At 31.8% G+C, this 18442-nt stretch overlaps 1 protein-coding gene across 6 annotated transcripts in view; it reads left to right on the forward strand.

Annotated features, from left to right (window-relative positions):
* The window catches only part of Sugb (Sugar baby transporter), a 146736-nt gene that overhangs the window by 25276 nt on the left and 103018 nt on the right, over positions 1-18442 (forward strand). For 2 of the 6 annotated variants that reach the window (XM_089593803.1, XM_089593801.1), the window contains 7 exons: positions 7236-7738; positions 7861-8131; positions 8229-8422; positions 8512-8828; positions 8891-9066; positions 9141-9308; positions 9754-10130. In XM_089593803.1, the coding sequence (XP_089449929.1) occupies positions 7236-7738; positions 7861-8131; positions 8229-8422; positions 8512-8828; positions 8891-9066; positions 9141-9308; positions 9754-9821 (1697 nt within the window). In that variant the 3' untranslated portion in view covers positions 9822-10130. Of the gene's footprint in view, positions 1-7235; positions 7739-7860; positions 8132-8228; positions 8423-8511; positions 8829-8890; positions 9067-9140; positions 9309-9753; positions 10131-18442 lie in introns of those variants that run through there. The other 4 variants (XM_089593805.1, XR_016293115.1, XM_089593804.1 and 1 more) reach the window with 4 other exon arrangements.

An 18442-nucleotide genomic window follows, 5' to 3' on the forward strand; every position in this document is an offset into this window, starting at 1 on the left:
CACAGGGGCCCCTCAATAGATACGACACCAAACGCCCAAGCCTCCTTAAAGAGCGTGCTTCTGATATATGTATTCTTATTCACTTCCAAATCCTGGATAGACTAGAACCTACAAGAGATGCGATCATGGTTGATAAAGGTTTGGGCATTGATGTTGGAAGTTTCTAAAACCGCATCAAAATAACTATGCCTCTTAAAATTGAAAAAAATAAACTAATGTCTTTAAATGATGTTGGACTAAACAATTCAGTAGCTAGAACCAGAGTTCATATATAGAAAGAACATTGCAGGGCATGAAATTTTCTAAAATCTTTAAGGGGAAATTATAGAGATTGCAATCCCGCAAAACGGGATCTGGCATTCTCGCGGGATCCCGCTCCACTTATTAATCTGCTGGATCCCGCACCTTCAAAACGTGTATCCGCGGATTCTGCAAATTTAAATTTACCGCTAAAACATTCGTGAAGTTTTGCGTAAGAAAGCGAGTGGCTCGAGCACGACGTTGCCGTTTCGCACACTGGCGGGGGCTGGCGGGCGGCTTCGTGTCAGTTCGTGACGTTCGTGTCAGTCAGTTTCACATAGACTCACCGTGCGCTTCGCAATTTTATTGTTATTTTGTTAGAAAACAATTAATTTTTGTTGCATAATGTAAGACATGTTTAATTAATAGTACTTGATTTTTAAAACAAAAACCTGTAATTTCAATTCGATTTTATAACATAATTTTAAATAAGATAAAGTATTAATTTTTCGATCTTATAGCCCTATAAGATCAAAAAATTAATACTTTATCTTACATATAAACGGGGCAAAAAGTTGAACTACTGTAAATAATTTCAAATATGCGGGATCCCGCAGGATCCCACGCGGGATCGATCAATCCCGCATATTAATCCCGCGGGATTGAGTGAGTTGCGGGATTGCAATCACTAGAAAATTATCATGGCAGCTTGTCCCATACATTGATAAAATAACCATTATGTGCAGCATAATTAATTTGCAAAAATTATTTTTGACACAAAGAAAATTTTAAATCTATGTACGTGTTCTGCAAATTGATTTTTATATAATGACTGTCTAACTTTTTTTGATATTTTCATTTTATACTTTCACATACTGTATTTAAATATGTTTTTAATACGTGAGAGTACACGTCTTTCTTTAATTGAAATATCTAGTCTCATTTCATTGTAATTACATAATACTTGAAGTTTATAATACCACAGCACAAAACAGCCGATTTTTCATATATGTGTACGACTTTTAATCAATAGAAATGCCTTCTTAGATATTTAAAAAAAATTCATCTTTTTTACTCAAATGTTTTAAGATGTATTTGAAATGGACATAATTTAGCCTCGGCACATAGTCATGTAAAATTTTTTCATCAGAAAGTTTCATCAAAAGTACTAGACAAATACTTTAATATTAAGTTTGTCCAGTTTAGATTTTGGTTTTGAAGATAAGTGTACACCTGATACGCACAACTAGCGGCGATAACTTTCTTTCTTTCAGCTTTCTAAATCTCGGCAATTTGACAGATTATCTTTTGATTTAATTCACATAAAACCACATACATTTGTCTAATAAAAATCTCTTTTTTCGTCACTCAAGTTATGAAACATAATAATATTTAAAATATATAGCCGTGATGCATAAATAGTAGATTAAGTAGAATCAGATTAGATTTCAAAATAGATCTTGAATACCCTGGTAGCACAGTCTTTGCAATTCTAACGTACTTCTTGCACAAAATTTACATTGACAACGAAATTGTGTAAGTGTGCATCTAGTCTGCTTCCAAGATCTAACGTAATTCTGATGCACGACAGGTGAGCAAGACTCTTGCGTAAGAAGTGCACAAATCTGACGATCAGTCAAGTGCGTTATTTATCTTGATTTGACGCACTTCTGATTGTGGCAGATTTGCGCAAGATTTGGGTGCAGGCGAGTGCGCAAGACTCTTGCGTAAGAAGTGCGTAAATCTGATGGGCAGTCAAGTGCGTTATCATTCTGACTTGAGGCAGTTCCGCTTGCAGCAGATTTGCGCAAGATTAGCGTGCAGGCGAGTGCACAAAATCCTTGCGCAAGAAGTGCACAAATCTGACGATCAGTTGAGTGCGTTTTTTGTCTTGACTCAACGCACTCCTGATTGCGGCAGATTTGCGCAAAATTTTCGTGCAGGTGAGTACACAAGTAAATAAGTAAGTAAGTAAGTAAGTAACGTTTATAAGACCATGTGGTATAACGACGTTCGGTCTCAAATTTTAATTTTACAGAGTATAATCTAAAATTCGCAAAAGTTACAAATTAGTTAACAAAAATAGATTTACATTTGAAATCAAGAGAAAAATTCATTAAAAAGTAAAAATAATGTATGAAAAATAGAAGTTGAATTAAAAATAAAGGTACAGAATTAAATACAAGTTATATTAAAACAAAAAAAAATAGAGAAAGTTATGGTCAAGTTGCATGTATTAGTTTAAATTTATACAAATAAGTTTAAATTTATATGAATTAGTATAAATTTATGTGAATCCAGTGTAGAGTTTATAGATGTAATGTGTGATTAGTTAATCAAGAAGAATAAAGGGCGTAAAAACCGTTACAGCCTGGGGGATAACCTGCATTCAAAACTCCAGTCATTTTTATCAAGAATAAGGAGGATGTTAAATAATGACTGCTTGAAACTATAACCCAAGGCTTTTTAACCCACGATCCTTATGTAAGAAGTGCATAAATCATGGGTTTGTACTTGTTTCCTATAAAAAAATGTATAACAGTATTTTTCGACTTCCTATTCTTTTTCTGCACTTTGTAGCTTAACACTTATTTGCAATATCATTATAAGAAATAAAATCCACAGGTATAATTTTTATTGATAGTAATTTTTCTTATATAAATCAGAAGAAATTGTTAGTGAAAAACATACTGTTAGTAATTAGTGAAAAATGTACTGTTTGTATTGGTAAATTATTAAAAATCCTAAGCTCTCGTAACTGTTATTGTATACACGCATATCTGTTTCTCTATTGAATGATACAGTTTTCTTGGCTGGTTATGTCATTTCATTATAGTATATATTTTATTTATGTTTACAATCTAATACATCTATTTTTTTCGTGCCACTTTATTATTTCAATCCTTTTGATCCAAATTTTATCAGAGAAAAGTGTAAATACGTTTGTTTTGTTATCTGTAGGTGTTTTTCTGACACATTAACAAATCTTGAAATTTAAGTATTGTATACATTCGAAGTAAAAAAAAACCTTTGAAAAGGATTTAAAATATTATATAGTGTTGATTCTATACGCAATAAATAAAAATAATTTTAAAAGCAAAAACAAATGTTTTTAAAAACCGTGTCAATAATCGAAAATGAACAGTATCAACCTTGATACGGTCGAAACTAAAATTTCTTTTTTGAGCCGGTAGAAGTATGCAAAAACAATAAGTTTGAACCTGAAATTATTAAAATTTGACCACAGGGCTCTGAGATACAATTGATCACATACAAATACACATACATATATAAGCACACATGTACATACATTTTTGTATTATGAATTATTTTCATTTTTAACACTATAAAAAATATTGGGAACTGAATTCCAGAAAAATTTTTTTTCGCCGAAAAATTTCCTTAATGAGTTAGCAAAACTAGTGTATTCATAGTATTTTCCTAATTTTTTCCTATATAAAGGTAATTTGTCATCTTTTGGTGCCAATTGTACATAAAAAAATGTCAGTGCACAAAAATAAAAGTCTTCCACAACCCTGTTAAAAAATCTCAAGAAATTTCTGATGTTAAAATCTCACTTCAGAAATTTCTTCACAATTTCTACACCAGCAAAAACGTAAGAAATATGTTATTACAAGCAAAATAAGTCAAAACCATAGTTAAAACAGCTTGTGTCAATTATTGTCTCCCAAGAATTCTGCAAAATTCTGCAACAAGGAAAAGCATCGAATAAAAATAATAACGCACTCGATTGCCCGTCAGATTTGTGCACTTCTTACGCAAGAATCTTGCGCACTTGCCTGCACGCAAATCTTGCGCAAATCTGCCGTAAGTGGAAGTGCATCAAGTCAGAATGATAACGCACTCGAATAATCGTCAGATTTTTGCACTTTTTGCGCACTTACGTGCACGCAAATCTTGCGCAAATCTGCCGCAATCAGGAGTGCGTCGAGTCAAGACAAAAAACGCACTCGACTGATCGTCAGATTTGTGCACTTCTTACGCAAGAGTCTTGCGCACTTGCCTGCACGCAAATCTGCCACAAAGCGTCTTATGCACTTGTCATGCATTAGAATTACACAAGATCCCGGAAGCAGACCAGGTGCAGACTTACGCACTGCCAGTGCGTAAGATTGTGTTACCAGGGTAAAAGAATTTTTTTACACTTTTCTCTTTAGAAAAATGTAACAGCTGCATTAGGTGGCAGACTTTGCTCCTTTGGCTTACTTATGGGTTTACCATACCCTGTTTATTACTAGAGTAGCATACAATTAGGATTTTCTTAAATAAATATTGGCCCGAAGGGGCCGTTGATTTGCAGTTTTTCCGTTATAATAAATTAAACTGGTAGTTTGTTACAACTGTAAAGGTTTAAAACTGACAAAAAATGAATAATTCAATTTTTTTCTTTTAATCACAAATACTTCACTACCAGAAAAAAAAAGTTCTGGAGCCTCATCTTTTATCAAAATAAATACAAATATATATATATTCTCTATTTGAATAATTGAAAAATTTGAGTAAACAATGACAGGGTTAAAATGGAAAGCTGATCACTCACTTAATGTATTCCTTATTCGTCAATTTTGACGCTGCTGTCTCTATCTCGATAAATGTTCTGTGTCACTTTTTTGACACCTAAAATTGTATACATTTGACGCATTTAAAGTTTTTCTTCCCATTCGCCCTTTTGTGACTATAGGCATTGTTAAAACTTTTGTAAGCTCTAAGGGCCATTTTTTGTCAACTTTGTTACTTTGTAATATATTTGTTGGCAAGGTACGTTAGATAGCCCTAAAAGGGATCGGTAAGCTAAACTCTGTCTTGACTGAAGTTTCTAACAAAGGTGACTGCTTGGATACCTTACGGTGATTTTCTCTGGCCTGCTGTTGTAGCACCAGACTCATTGGGAGGAGAGCTATAACGCTCTGAAGCGTTGGAGCTAGTTATAGTACTCTTTTCCAACGTCACCTGTTGTTACACCAAAGACGTTGGTGCTCAAAGCACCTTTTTTTCACAGAGCTCAGTGGTTTTTTTTAGTGAACATTTTGCTTATAAAATATACAATAGTTATAGAATGGTTTGAGTTCTTAATTAATTTGGTTTATTATTTAAAGTTGTTTAAAAATTTTAATTACTGGTAATCTATCAATGTATATCAACTTATGCTGTATACGTTTGTTTTTTGTGGGTAAGTTTAACCTTCACATCCTCTGTGAGTGAACAGTACCAAGTGATTAATAGAGTATATTATCGTGTCAACCAGTTGTTAGGAAAAGTGACAAATACTGACTAATTATTATTTATTGCTAACTTTTTGTTTTTTCTCCATTTGAGAGTACCCTGGTAGTATTGTTGTAAGTGTCATGTTAATTTTCATTGTAATATATTATAATTAAATATAGTTTATAATTTGTAAAAAATTATTCATAGAGTATTTTCAGTAGTAATTTAATTTATTTTTTATCTGAGTGCTGTTTGTTTTTAGACTGATTTTTTAATATTTTAATATCAGCAACTTGACCTTGAATGTAATATGACCTGTGTAGGTTTAGTCTGAATACTTAAGAATAACCTTTGCTTTTATAGCTAAAAATTTTTGACTTACATCCCATTTTCTTACTATTTCTTTTTTCCTTGTATCCAAACGTGATGACACTCGATAGTTTTCATTGAGTAATACCAACAAAAAAGTAGACTTACGGATTTACGTAACACGTAAATCATTAATAAATAAGTGATAATAACACCAATGATCTTCTGCTATACACATCAAATGAGTTAAATTTTTTGCGTATACATTCTCACATATTTTTATTGGCATTTTAAAAATGTATTTCCAAAAAAATAAAAAAACCAAAGGCCAATTCGTTGGAAAAAAAATTGAACCAGTGGCTCTGACCTGTTGACTAAGGATGCATTAAATAATATTGATGTGTTATACTTCATTTTTTTGCCATTATTAGTCATGCACCGTCACTAATCTGGTACAATATAACACCGCCTGCCTCATTGAGAGCCTAGTATACTGGGGGAGCATGAAATTTTTGCATCAAAGGAATGGTGAATCTGACCGTCTGTACATCAAGAGATGTATTATATATTCTCAGCTAACACATGCTTAACAACGTTGAAAATGAGGTTAGAGATAGCCAAAAGAATGCATGTATTTGAGTAGCAACATATCGAGAACAGTACTTATGGAAGATCACCGTCTAGGTGCTGTATCGGCTAGTGACCACACCTAGCACAGATAGTAATTAATAAAAAAAAATTCCCTTTAGACAATTCGTCATAGCATAATTCTTTTTAAACATCTAAATAAATTCTAGTTAATACAATTGTGAACAAAAATAGATTTTTACTGATTGTTAGAGAGGCGCTGAGGCGTCGATCCTTGCAACGACGCTACGGCTTGTGGTCTAGTTTATATATACCGTAATACTTCGAAGTATTCATCTTTAACTTCATACAGTTTCAATGATTCTTTCTCTACAAAACTCGAAATAGTTCTAAGAAAGTTGAGGTACGTTTTCAAATTATAAAGTTATAAATATTAAATTATTTTTAAATATGATTATTTAAAGTAGTTTAAAAAGAATAATGAGAGTTATGGTAATGTTAGGTCTTGAAATTCCCATAAGAGTAATAAAATACTTAATTTTTATGTTAGTTTATGGATTCTAAATAGTTCTGCAACCCTAAAGATCATCTAACAATTGTATATACGTACATCTGTGTATATATATAGTACGTATATCTGTCAGTTTTTATTCAAATATGTTTATTAAAATTTCAGAGGTTAACTCTGTGAAACTTTACAAAATACTTTTTAATTAGTTAATTTTTTTAGTGTTTTTTATCACTAGTTAACAACAGTCACATATAGTGCTCAAAAATATGAAATTCCTATGTTTATTTAAAATAAAATTTTTAAGATTTAATAAAGTTTAATGTGACAAAGTACCTTACTTTAAATTATATTTTTGTTTTAGCTACTGGACCAATGATGCAATTCTTACCAACCATAGCGAAACAATTAGGTTTCTCGGAAGACCAAGTTGGTAATATTTTCTTAATACTACCTATCTCAGGATTAATAGCAAAACCTCTCTTTGGTAGTCTTGCAGACAAATTCCAATTTCACAAAATATTTTTTATACTGTTTCAAGTAATGTTAGCATCAGCATTTTTCACAATATATTTTATACCAGAGGCTGACTCTAGTACAAGAGCTAATTTCACTTGTGATGGTGTATCATTCTTGGCATTATGCTCAAAAAAGCCTTTTACCTCTGCAGAAGCAGTAAAAGCAACCAAAGATAATAATAGTTGCTGTTTAACATGCGATATTAACTCATTAAGTGAAACTAAAATTCTGTGTGAATCATGGAAGATTGAAAAGTACTGTTTTTTATCTGAAACGGCAAAAGAGTCAGATATTTTTAATGAGAAAATAGAATTTGAAGCAAAATTTAATGCATCTCACTACGTAGCAGTGAGTGTTGTTTACATTATTAAATAAATCAAACAAGTAGTAGCATTTAATTTTTCTAAAATATGCTTTTATAGCTCATTTGAAAAAAATATACTAATAAGAGTTAAATTATATTTGTTTAGAAAGATAATTGTTTGCACATTCGAGTGTTTAGTGCTCTTTTTGCCGATGGAGATGTACATAGAACTACTTGTTCGTCAAACTTACCTTTAAGAATTTCATGCAAAGTTCAGTGTCCCAAAGTTCCTTTTCTTCATGGACTAATAAATGATGTTAACAAAGCAGAATTCAAGCCAAATTATTTTCGATGGTTCTTGCAGGCTTCAGTTGTAAGTTGGATTGGCATGGCTATAGTTGTCAGCGTGGCAGATACAATATGTTTCGATTTATTAGGTATTTACATTCAAAAACCAAATTACTTTTAAAGTAACTTTCATAAATATATTATTAAGCTTTGGATATGAAATAGTAACTAAAAATGTAATAATAGGTGAATCAAAGAGTAAAGATTATGGAAAGCAGAGCATGTGGGGTAGCATTGGAGTTGGATTATTTTCAGTAACCGCTGGATATGTGATAGATGTTGTAAGCAAGAAATCTGAGAGAAAAGATTACTCTTTTTTATTTTATTTGGTTTTTATATTTATGAGTATTGATGTTTTAGTCTCTGCTACAATAAAAAAGGTAAAAATATGGAATACTTCATAAATTTTTACTTTGTTGTTGAAAATTAAAATCCATAAATACACAAACAATTTTATTTTTATGTACAGAAAAGCCTTAAAAAAAGTGAACCTTCAGTGCTTTGGGAGTTAGGGTCCATTTTAAAAGAAGGTAGAGTTTTAGTTTTTGCTTGGTGGTGCATTGGAGCAGGAATGTGTACAGCTGTAATCTGGAATTTTTTAAATTTGTATATTGAGGGGATTTCTTCTCCAGAAGACAAAAAATGGTCTAAAACTCTGCAGGGACTTATTGCAGGAGTACAGTGTTTTCTGGGTCAATTACCTTTCAACTTTATGTCAGGCAATATTCTCCATAAAGTCGGCCATATTAATGTGATGAGCTTGGTACTTTTAGTTTATGCGATTAGGTAAATGAAAACCTATATTTCTTTCTTTGGAAATGTATTCATTATTTTTTTTTATTTTTTAGGTTCATGGCTTACAGTTTGATAACTAATGTGTGGATGGTATTACTCATTGAATTTCTTCATGGACCATCATTTGGCTTAAGTTGGCCAACAATGGTTTCGTACGGTGACAAAGTAGCACCTTCTGGTACAAAAGCTACCATTCAAGGCATCGTTGGAGCAGTTTTTGAGGGGATCGGTAAGATAATCTTATAAATTTAAGATCAAAACCCAGTATTTAACACATTTTTAGGAAAAATTCACTATTCGTAGGAGTAGCGTTTGGAAGCTTTATATGTGGTCACCTTATGCATATTTACAAAGGAGTTGTAACATTGAGAATTTTTTCAGCCGGCGCTCTTGTGTGGTTAACTTCGTATTGGATATTGCAGTTATTCTTACGGAGAGTTAAAGCATATCCATTGCAACGAGGTCATACGCGTACGTAATGGAGTTTTTCATAAATAAATTTTTAAATTTTACTTTTATCTAACTTATGTAGTTTCTAACTGAATAGTAAAATTTTCATCAATACTTTTTTTGTTGCTTATAAAGCTTGTATATTTTCAGTTCAAAATCGATCTTAATTATTTTTTATATAAATCATTGCAATTTTGAATTGTATTTTATAATATTTTTACACCACACCTTTCCCGAAACTGATTTATAACCGCCCGGTACGCGAGCAATAACGTATCAGTTCTTGTCCAGGTGAGGTGTAAAATTACATACACACTACGTGTGGAAGTAAAAAATTCTGATCTCACGTTTTTAATTTTTGGCTGTGCCTTAGTTGACAATGCACAACCGATCTGAAACATTCGTTACTTAAGCACTATAAGAAAGCAAATGGATATATTTAACTAGAAAAAATATCAATTTTCAGATTTGGCGCATTATATTGCTTCGAATGATAGTGTAATTAAAATAACTGAAGAAAAGCAAACATACTAAAAGAAAAATTCTTGGACCACTAAAAGCTATGTGAAAGATCGTTTTTAACAAGTAAATTATCAACATTTCTAAGACCATATAATTTCAAAAATTATAATTTTCTCTTTTAATAAAAATTAGAATACAGTGAACAGACAAAACTTTTGAGAAAATATTTAAACTTAGTGTATGTAACAATGAATCGTCTTTCCATAGTCAATTGAATGCATACATGTAAGTCATTTACGAGTATTTTTTGTGGTTAATGGAAAAAAGTGTGTGCGCATCTATAGTTTATTAAAAATTTACTCTTCACTTATAAACATGAAATTATCAGTACATCCTTTATATATTCTCTAATAAAATGTTGAATTAAGTTGCAAATTACATCTAAAAATATTTTATTTTGTATTAAATAAAATACGGCAAGGAATATGTTGTCAAAACGAAGTGTTCAGAATCATTTTTATTATTATACTGAAGCTGAAATAAGAAAAATCGCAACGAAATTAAATTTTGACCTTTTTTTCTACCGTGATGTAGAATGTTTTATTTAAATAAACTGTTGACTATGTATGTGCTATTTTTAAAGTTCATAACAGTTTTAAATTGATTGCTAAAATTTACCGCTTTATCTTATGAAATCATTGGCTGTGTCTAATATGAAAGAATGAAAATTAATTTCCATGACTAAAACATAACATTTATTAAAAATTTTTTAAAAAATTTTTCAAGTGCAGAAAAAAGCGCTTGACATTTTAGATTTTTGGATAATAATGTTTATAAAAAAATCCCAAGGTGTACACGTGGACTTCATACGCTGTGCCTCTATAAATAAAAATTTTAAAAGTTGGTTGTCACAATAATCATATTCTTGCATATTTTTTATATCATATGCGTATGAAATAAATATCTTCAACTTCATCTCGAAACCTTGCTTAGAAAAAATTAGCTTGTACTGTTAAGAAAAAGTTCTAAAATAAAAAAAATTTAATACGTAATTTTTTAACCGTGGCTTTGGCAGGTTTTCTAAAATGACCCATGTATTATTTCTCTGACCATGAATAGTAAAATATATAAACACTGAATAGAAATAGAAATTTTCTTTTAATTTAAAGAGAAACATTTAATACTTGTATTGAATTGGCTAAACTTACCGTTTAAGATGTTCAATAGTAATGTGCCATACTGTTATGTCATGATAAATAAACATCATAGTCTTTTTAGATGGCTATGTTGTTTTTATTCCTTAAAGTTATTTGCCTAAATATTAATTTATTAAATTTTAACTTTATCTTTTATCTCTTGTTAAATAATTTAATAATTAATGATGATTATTGTATTACTAGTAATGTTGATTTTAAAAAATTCAAAGGCACATATAAAAACTTCTTTTCTAATCTATTTTAAACTAAACCTATTAGTATCAATACTTCGACATTAATTGCAAGTAATTATTTAATTCACTATGATATTATCTCCAAACTGAAAATTAATGAGTCAGTTTGCGTGTTAATAAATGTGTACATACCGCAGCTTACCATTGCTAATAAGGCAGGCTACTATGGAGTGATCTTCGACCATGCAAGTTGGACTGTGAAAGAAGCCGGGTCGGCACTTATGGTGCTGTGCGTACTGACGCTACTTACGGATCGTAGATGGCTGCTTGTCGTACTGTTACTGCTGGAACCTAAACGTGGATAAATCAGCGCATAGAATCTCTTTGAATATTAACAAGATCCTATCTATTGTGCATGAGAAGCGCGTCATGGTTGGCTCCTTAGAGGATGCAGTGAGAGAGCTTGCTACGTCAGCTAAAATCAAACGGAAGCTTTTAAGTGTAGTAAATCCTGCACAATTAGGACTCTGCATCAAGTGTATTAAATATGGGCCTAAAAATACTGGAATTTTTCTAGAGGGGCGGGATTTGAGCAAGGGGCTGTCCACTGGATACAAAGTATAAAATTTTTTTAAATTCTTATTTAATCATGAATCATTTTGAAATCCCAAATAAAATACCTAGAAAATTAGTCTAGAACGTATTAACGAGAAAGATACGTAACTATATTAAAAATTGTGAACAATATTGTTGTAACATCATTTTGATCATGATTAAATTTAATACCAAAGATATATCAAAAAAATGTAGCTACTGTAAAAAAAGTTATAAATTCTATTTAGGGTTTGCGAAACAATACAATTTTATTTGAACGAGAATTATACGAAAAATGAGCTAGAGTCTAAAAACCATTTTGTCTCAATGTCATCTTGAACATTTTAATTTCGTCTTGTTCATCATGGTCAGTATCACTATCAACATTAGTATCAGCACAGGTATCGTGTCTGTCATCTTAAGATAGATTACTTTTATCTCTATTGCTTACTTTCACCTGTTTTTTACTAGCTTCACTAATGTAAACATTTATACTGAAATTTTTTTTGTCTTTAAACTTTTTTAATTGTTCTATAATAAAAATTTTTTACAACGTATCTTTAGCCTTGCATTTACATTCTCGTGAGACAAAACGATTATACAACCTAGATAAATTATCAGGTGTATTTTTCACATCTTAAAAATAATTGTTTCTATCTAGACAATCAAACGACGATCGAAACGGCGACTGATGGAATAAGAAAGGTTACAATTAACCATGATAGAAAATATTGGTGTAAGGAGCTGCATGAGTCTATAAAAACTTTCACATGGTTGAGAGCCGTACATGCACGTAAGAAATTCTACAAAAAAATCATTGTCTATGAATTTTTAAGAGCGTGGTAGCTCAGTCGGCTAGGTTGTGGGTCGACACGCGGGAGATCGTAATTCGATTTCCGGCCAGTGTGACTTTCTTGAGCAAGTGCCTTTTTGAATTTTCACATATGCTATTTCACTGCGCAATGCTCCTCGTGAAAGGGATAAATGACTCTTTTGCGCACAAATTGCCTATCTTTCTACTATCCTCTCGCTGTTGGGAGGCTTCCAATCCCTTTCCAAAGTGTGGAGTGCTGTGAGTAGTGGACCTTGTGTATTCGCACGTACGATATTATAATAAAAAATAAAAAAAACGATACATTTAAAAACCATGTTATTTAAACCGTGAACATATAATTCTGCACATACATAATTGTTTAAAGTTATAAAATTATAGTCTATCAAATAATTTTTATGATTTAACAAGAATCCTTACCACAGTCGGTAGAAAAAACGATAGATAGTTAATTCTATCTTCAACAGATAAGTTAACGTCTAAAGCAGAATTCAATACTACATCAATAAATTTGAAATACTGTTGCATTCCTCTAATGGTCAAATCCATGCTCATATTTCAACACCTCATTTAAAAAAATGTTTAAGTCAGAAAAATTTGCCTTATATTTTCCCATTGTCATTATTGAAATAATATAAATATTAATATAGGGCCCTTTTAAAAAAGTCCATCTTTTACACGTTAGCAGGTCTAAGATAAGCTTTGAAGTCAAAAATTCCATAACTTAAATCGGAGTTTTCGTACACGTGTCCAGGTTCATAACGCACAATTTTAAATTCTCGTAAATCGCAGTCACTGGACTGATCGACATTTTCAATACCCCCTTTTTCTAAACTTCTTTTGATGTAGTACGACCTCCTAAATACAATCTCAGCAGAGTTTTTGTCGCCCATGCCATACATTAGAAGACAAAAGAAAGGAGCATTCTCTGCCAGCTGTCGGGCTGTTACAATGTAGAAAAGTCTAGCAGATTCGGCATTAAAAACATAATTATGAATTACTTAAGCCGATGTTGCAACGAAAGTTCGACCTTATGGCATGCCATTGTGGTTGAATGACAACACAAAACCAATGACCTCATTACTTTTACAACTATGGCAAATTATATAATAATACCAGTACCATCATCGCTTAACACACACTTTACATGGTGTATTTTGTCCGAGTAAAAAGGTTTTTAACTATTTGCTTCGAAGTTTTCCTTCAACGATAGTATCTGGGCTATAAATGTGTCTTCTAACAGATGTACAGGATGGTAGAAGTAAATTGTGTTCCAAAAAATTATAGAAACTCCTTCCTTCACTAATGTATAAAATATTGCTACGTCCTGCTAAATTTCGGAAATTTAGCAGTGCTATTGTTTTTACTATTTTTGAACATTAAGCAGTCTGTCCAGAAGGGTTGATCCAATGTACTAAATTTTTTTAATTTTCTCAAAAGGCTATATGATTCAATTAATCTACGAAGACCCAATATTAAATTTGACAAATATGTTATCAGGAAACAAAAAATACGCTGGTATGGAAGAAAAAAAATCCAAGAGTAGTTTCTTTTGTTTACGGTAAATTGATGGCTAAGTTAACCTAAAAAATTTACTAAAGTTGATAAAACAGATTTTTTGAGATGAAAAAAAAATTTGGCATCGTATCCAAAAAAGATAAGTAAAAATATAGTGTACCTGAAAAAAACCTATCGATTGATACCCGGTAAGTCTTATTTTATTGCGTATATGCTGAAAAACTCAAAAACAAGAGCGAAAAAAGACTTTTTAATTTCTTAAATTTTTTTGGTTTTTCTGTTTTGAAAGTTGATATTTGGTAAAATCATGGGTAATAAGTTCACTAACCTACAGTTTTCTTTTTGGCAAAAAATATTAAATTTTTTTCAGTGTCTCATTTTTTCTAAAAAAATCAACGGACAGTGGGTGCTTGGGTACCCAAGTATGAAGTTATACTTCTATAAAATTATATGGCAAACAAAATAATTTTGAGTATAAAAATACCTTGTATAAAACAATATTGTGTACGAAGGTGGTGCAATTATCGTGGGAATGAGTATACCTTCGTTGATTGGGTATTTCAATTAATATTTAATGAGTTGACGTTAAAAATTATATATAGGCTGGTCAGTATAAGACTGCGCTTTCATTGAATCTTTCGATGGTTTTAAAACCACTTCCTACTTCCTATACGCTGATTAAATCTGTAACATCACGCTCACATCTATCATATACGATCCCACACTTACTTCTAGTCCATATTTAATACCCAAAATATAATCGTACATAGAAAATTAAGAAAAACCATCCTGTAGTACCGCTTACTTCAATAGGGTAGTATTACGTGCCAGTGAATGTCCCTCCAGGTTTTTTTGACTGATATTATTCAAATGTCAAACGTATATTGAAATAGCATGATAAAATACTTACAAAAATTGCAGCTCGTGTGACTGTATTATTATTTTATACATGTTACGTTTTAAAAAATCGATATTTAACATGTGACCTTATGAAAAAATCACGTCAAATGGCATTTTTATGATTTGTAGGAATCTCCCAATTTTTTGGGTACAAAAGATTACTTCTAGATAAACCTGTCAAATTTTCAAATAGACCCACTAATTGGTTTTTAAATGAGTTTAAAAAGAGGGGATGAAGTGTGCGTACAAGCATGTATGTGGTTACATCCACCGAAGAAAAACTTGTAACTTTACTAACCATTTACGTTGGTAACTTTACTGCACACATTAGTGTTCCACTCACTTCTCTGAACTTTTCCCCCACTAACTATGTGAATAACGTCCTTAAGTCAAAAAATCACTTTAATTACAAATGAGAAAATTGTAAATTGAAAAGAGTAAAACACAATAAAAACTTATTATTGTATTTGTACAGTACAAAAAAATTTTTTTTTAGTTTTTGAAAATTGTAAAAAAATATGAAAAATTGTATAAAAAATTATTTATTTACTGTAAAAATAACGAAGTAAATATATAATAATAAATATTCATTATTGCATTGTAACGGGGCTCTGCTAAAATTTACTAATTTCCAAGTTTGCTAAAAAAACAAAAAAAAAAAAAAAATTATTCTAGTAAATAAATTATTTATTAATTTAATTTATAAATTAACCAAATGAATATACATTGATTAAAAATTTACATAAATAAGTGTTATGAATTTCACTATAAAATGCAGGAATCAATTTCTCTATATCGGGACTGTTCGTAGCACAGTGGGTAAGGATCTCGACTAGTGTACAGAAGGTTGGGGGTTCAATTCACTTTTTCTCAAGGTCAAAATCTCAAATCGTTGATTTACCCTCATGCATAGCCGCGTATTATGGAAGAGGGTTTTCGGCATTTAATTTCTTTGTCTCGACATGCTCTATCATAATGTTTTATTAGCATGTGTAATATTTTAATTTTTGAGGCCAAAATCAGGCTTTGAAATAAGTGCATTTTTTTCAATGGGCATTTTCGCATTTTTTCCGTATCTTAATTATTACACGTATTAAACCAACTGTAAATAACTGTATGGATTTTTTTACGAATATCAAAAAAAAATTTATTGTTGGAGCAAAGTTAAGTTTTTTAAAATAAAAATTTCCTATGTCGAAGTAAGACTTGCAAAGTTCCAAAACTCTTTGTTAGTAACTTATACACGTTACTAATAGATACTTACGTGACGTATAAAAAATATTTGCTCTTAACAGTAACTATGATCCCTTTAAAATACTTAATGTTTATATTTTTTCAGCTATACGTTACCACATCACAAATCATAAAAAATTTTTACCTTAAATATCTGGTTGCGACCTTACACTTGAGCCATGAAAGTTATCTTTGATTCAAAGTTTAAATCACAGTTAAATCTCGGTTTATTTACGATCAAACTTTTATTTAATAACATTTCAATTACATCTGAATTTCAAATAAAACTTGATGGGAGAAAAAATTGTATGATGGAAAAATCCTCTCAATTTTGTTAATGTCATAGAAACATTCTGCATTGTCTTGTAAATAAAAGAAGTCATACGACAATCGTCAGAAAATAGCAAGAGTGAGGGTGGATTAAATAAAAAAAGAATTCAGAAATTTTTTTTGCTGTAAATTGTTTCTCACGTTCCGTGTGAAGCTCGTTGAAATTAAATTTCGCTTTTTATCGTATGCCCTAAAAAAACTTTATTACTTTTTTTATAGTAGTTGGAGCGTAGTAAATTTGATTACTTAACAGGAAACCATTAAAAATTGGTTCATTGTAACTGTCCGGTCACCACCGTACACTACGGGCAGCAGAACTGAAAAATAGCATTTGGTTCAGAGTTTAAATACAGTTGAATCTCGGTTTAACTGCTATTGAATCTGTATTTAATACCATTTTTTAAACGAATGTTGTGGGCGCGCAAGGAAAGATTATCCTTTTCAGTGAAACTAGGACGCGGATACCCACTGCCTACTGTTTAGTCGAAACGACTAAAATTCGTAGACCGCCTCGTGAGCGGTGGAGGATCAACCTCGCAGCACGCCGAAGGTGGCAGCACACCGAGTTTACACAAAAGTTCATCACATATTCACACATGCAAGCGCCGGTCAATTTCTTTCTTACCTTCATCCTTTTTCTCCTTTTGTTTCAGTCGGTACAATTGATCGCTCTCGCGCTAACTCATCAAGTCTCTCTCTATACTCTCATTAGTTAAACATTTCTCTCCTTCTCTATCATGCACCTACATCTCCATCTCCTTTGCTCCCATTAAGTGTCCTCGGGTCATAGGTCTCTCCCCCTCTCTTAATTGCTTACATCATTCTCTCTCTCTCTCTTTTCCTGGCTTTTCACATAAGGTGTAAGGGATTGATGGGTCCTGACGACTGCAGCAAGTGGGAGAATTCAAAAGGGAAGGGGGGGGGTCTTGCGACTACTTTGGGTGGGCGCGCCGGGTCAGTTCCGAACTATCTGTCTATACAGAGCGGTCTATAGTTGTCAACTGCGATCTTGAGTATCTGGCATAGTTGGGTATTATATTCGTCCTACTAGTTTCTACATCTTTCCTCATCATCATCACGCACACGTGTATCTGGGAGTCACCTTTTTGGGGTTAATTTCTCTCACGCTTTCCTTTTTTTATCATCATCGTCATCTGCATCATCTTCGAGAAGCTCGGCTAAACTTACCGTTTAAGATGTTCAATAGTAATGTGCCATACTGTTATGTCATGATAAATAAACATCATAGTCTTTTTAGATGGCTATGTTGTTTTTATTCCTTAAAGTTATTTGCCTAAATATTAATTTATTAAATTTTAACTTTATCTTTTATCTCTTGTTAAATAATTTAATAATTAATGATGATTATTGTATTACTAGTAATGTTGATTTTAAAAAATTCAAAGGCACATATAAAAACTTCTTTTCTAATCTATTTTAAACTAAACCTATTAGTATCAATACTTCGACATTAATTGCAAGTAATTATTTAATTCACTATGATATTATCTCCAAACTGAAAATTAATGAGTCAGTTTGCGTGTTAATAAATGTGTACATACCGCAGCTTACCATTGCTAATAAGGCAGGCTACTATGGAGTGATCTTCGACCATGCAAGTTGGACTGTGAAAGAAGCCGGGTCGGCACTTATGGTGCTGTGCGTACTGACGCTACTTACGGATCGTAGATGGCTGCTTGTCGTACTGTTACTGCTGGAACCTAAACGTGGATAAATCAGCGCATAGAATCTCTTTGAATATTAACAAGATCCTATCTATTGTGCATGAGAAGCGCGTCATGGTTGGCTCCTTAGAGGATGCAGTGAGAGAGCTTGCTACGTCAGCTAAAATCAAACGGAAGCTTTTAAGTGTAGTAAATCCTGCACAATTAGGAC

The sequence above is a fragment of the Copidosoma floridanum genome, unplaced genomic scaffold (genome assembly GCF_036245765.1).
Source record: "Copidosoma floridanum isolate Cflo_tuat_1 unplaced genomic scaffold, Cflo_Japanese_pri ptg000020l, whole genome shotgun sequence".
Taxonomy (NCBI): Eukaryota; Metazoa; Arthropoda; class Insecta; order Hymenoptera; family Encyrtidae; genus Copidosoma; species Copidosoma floridanum.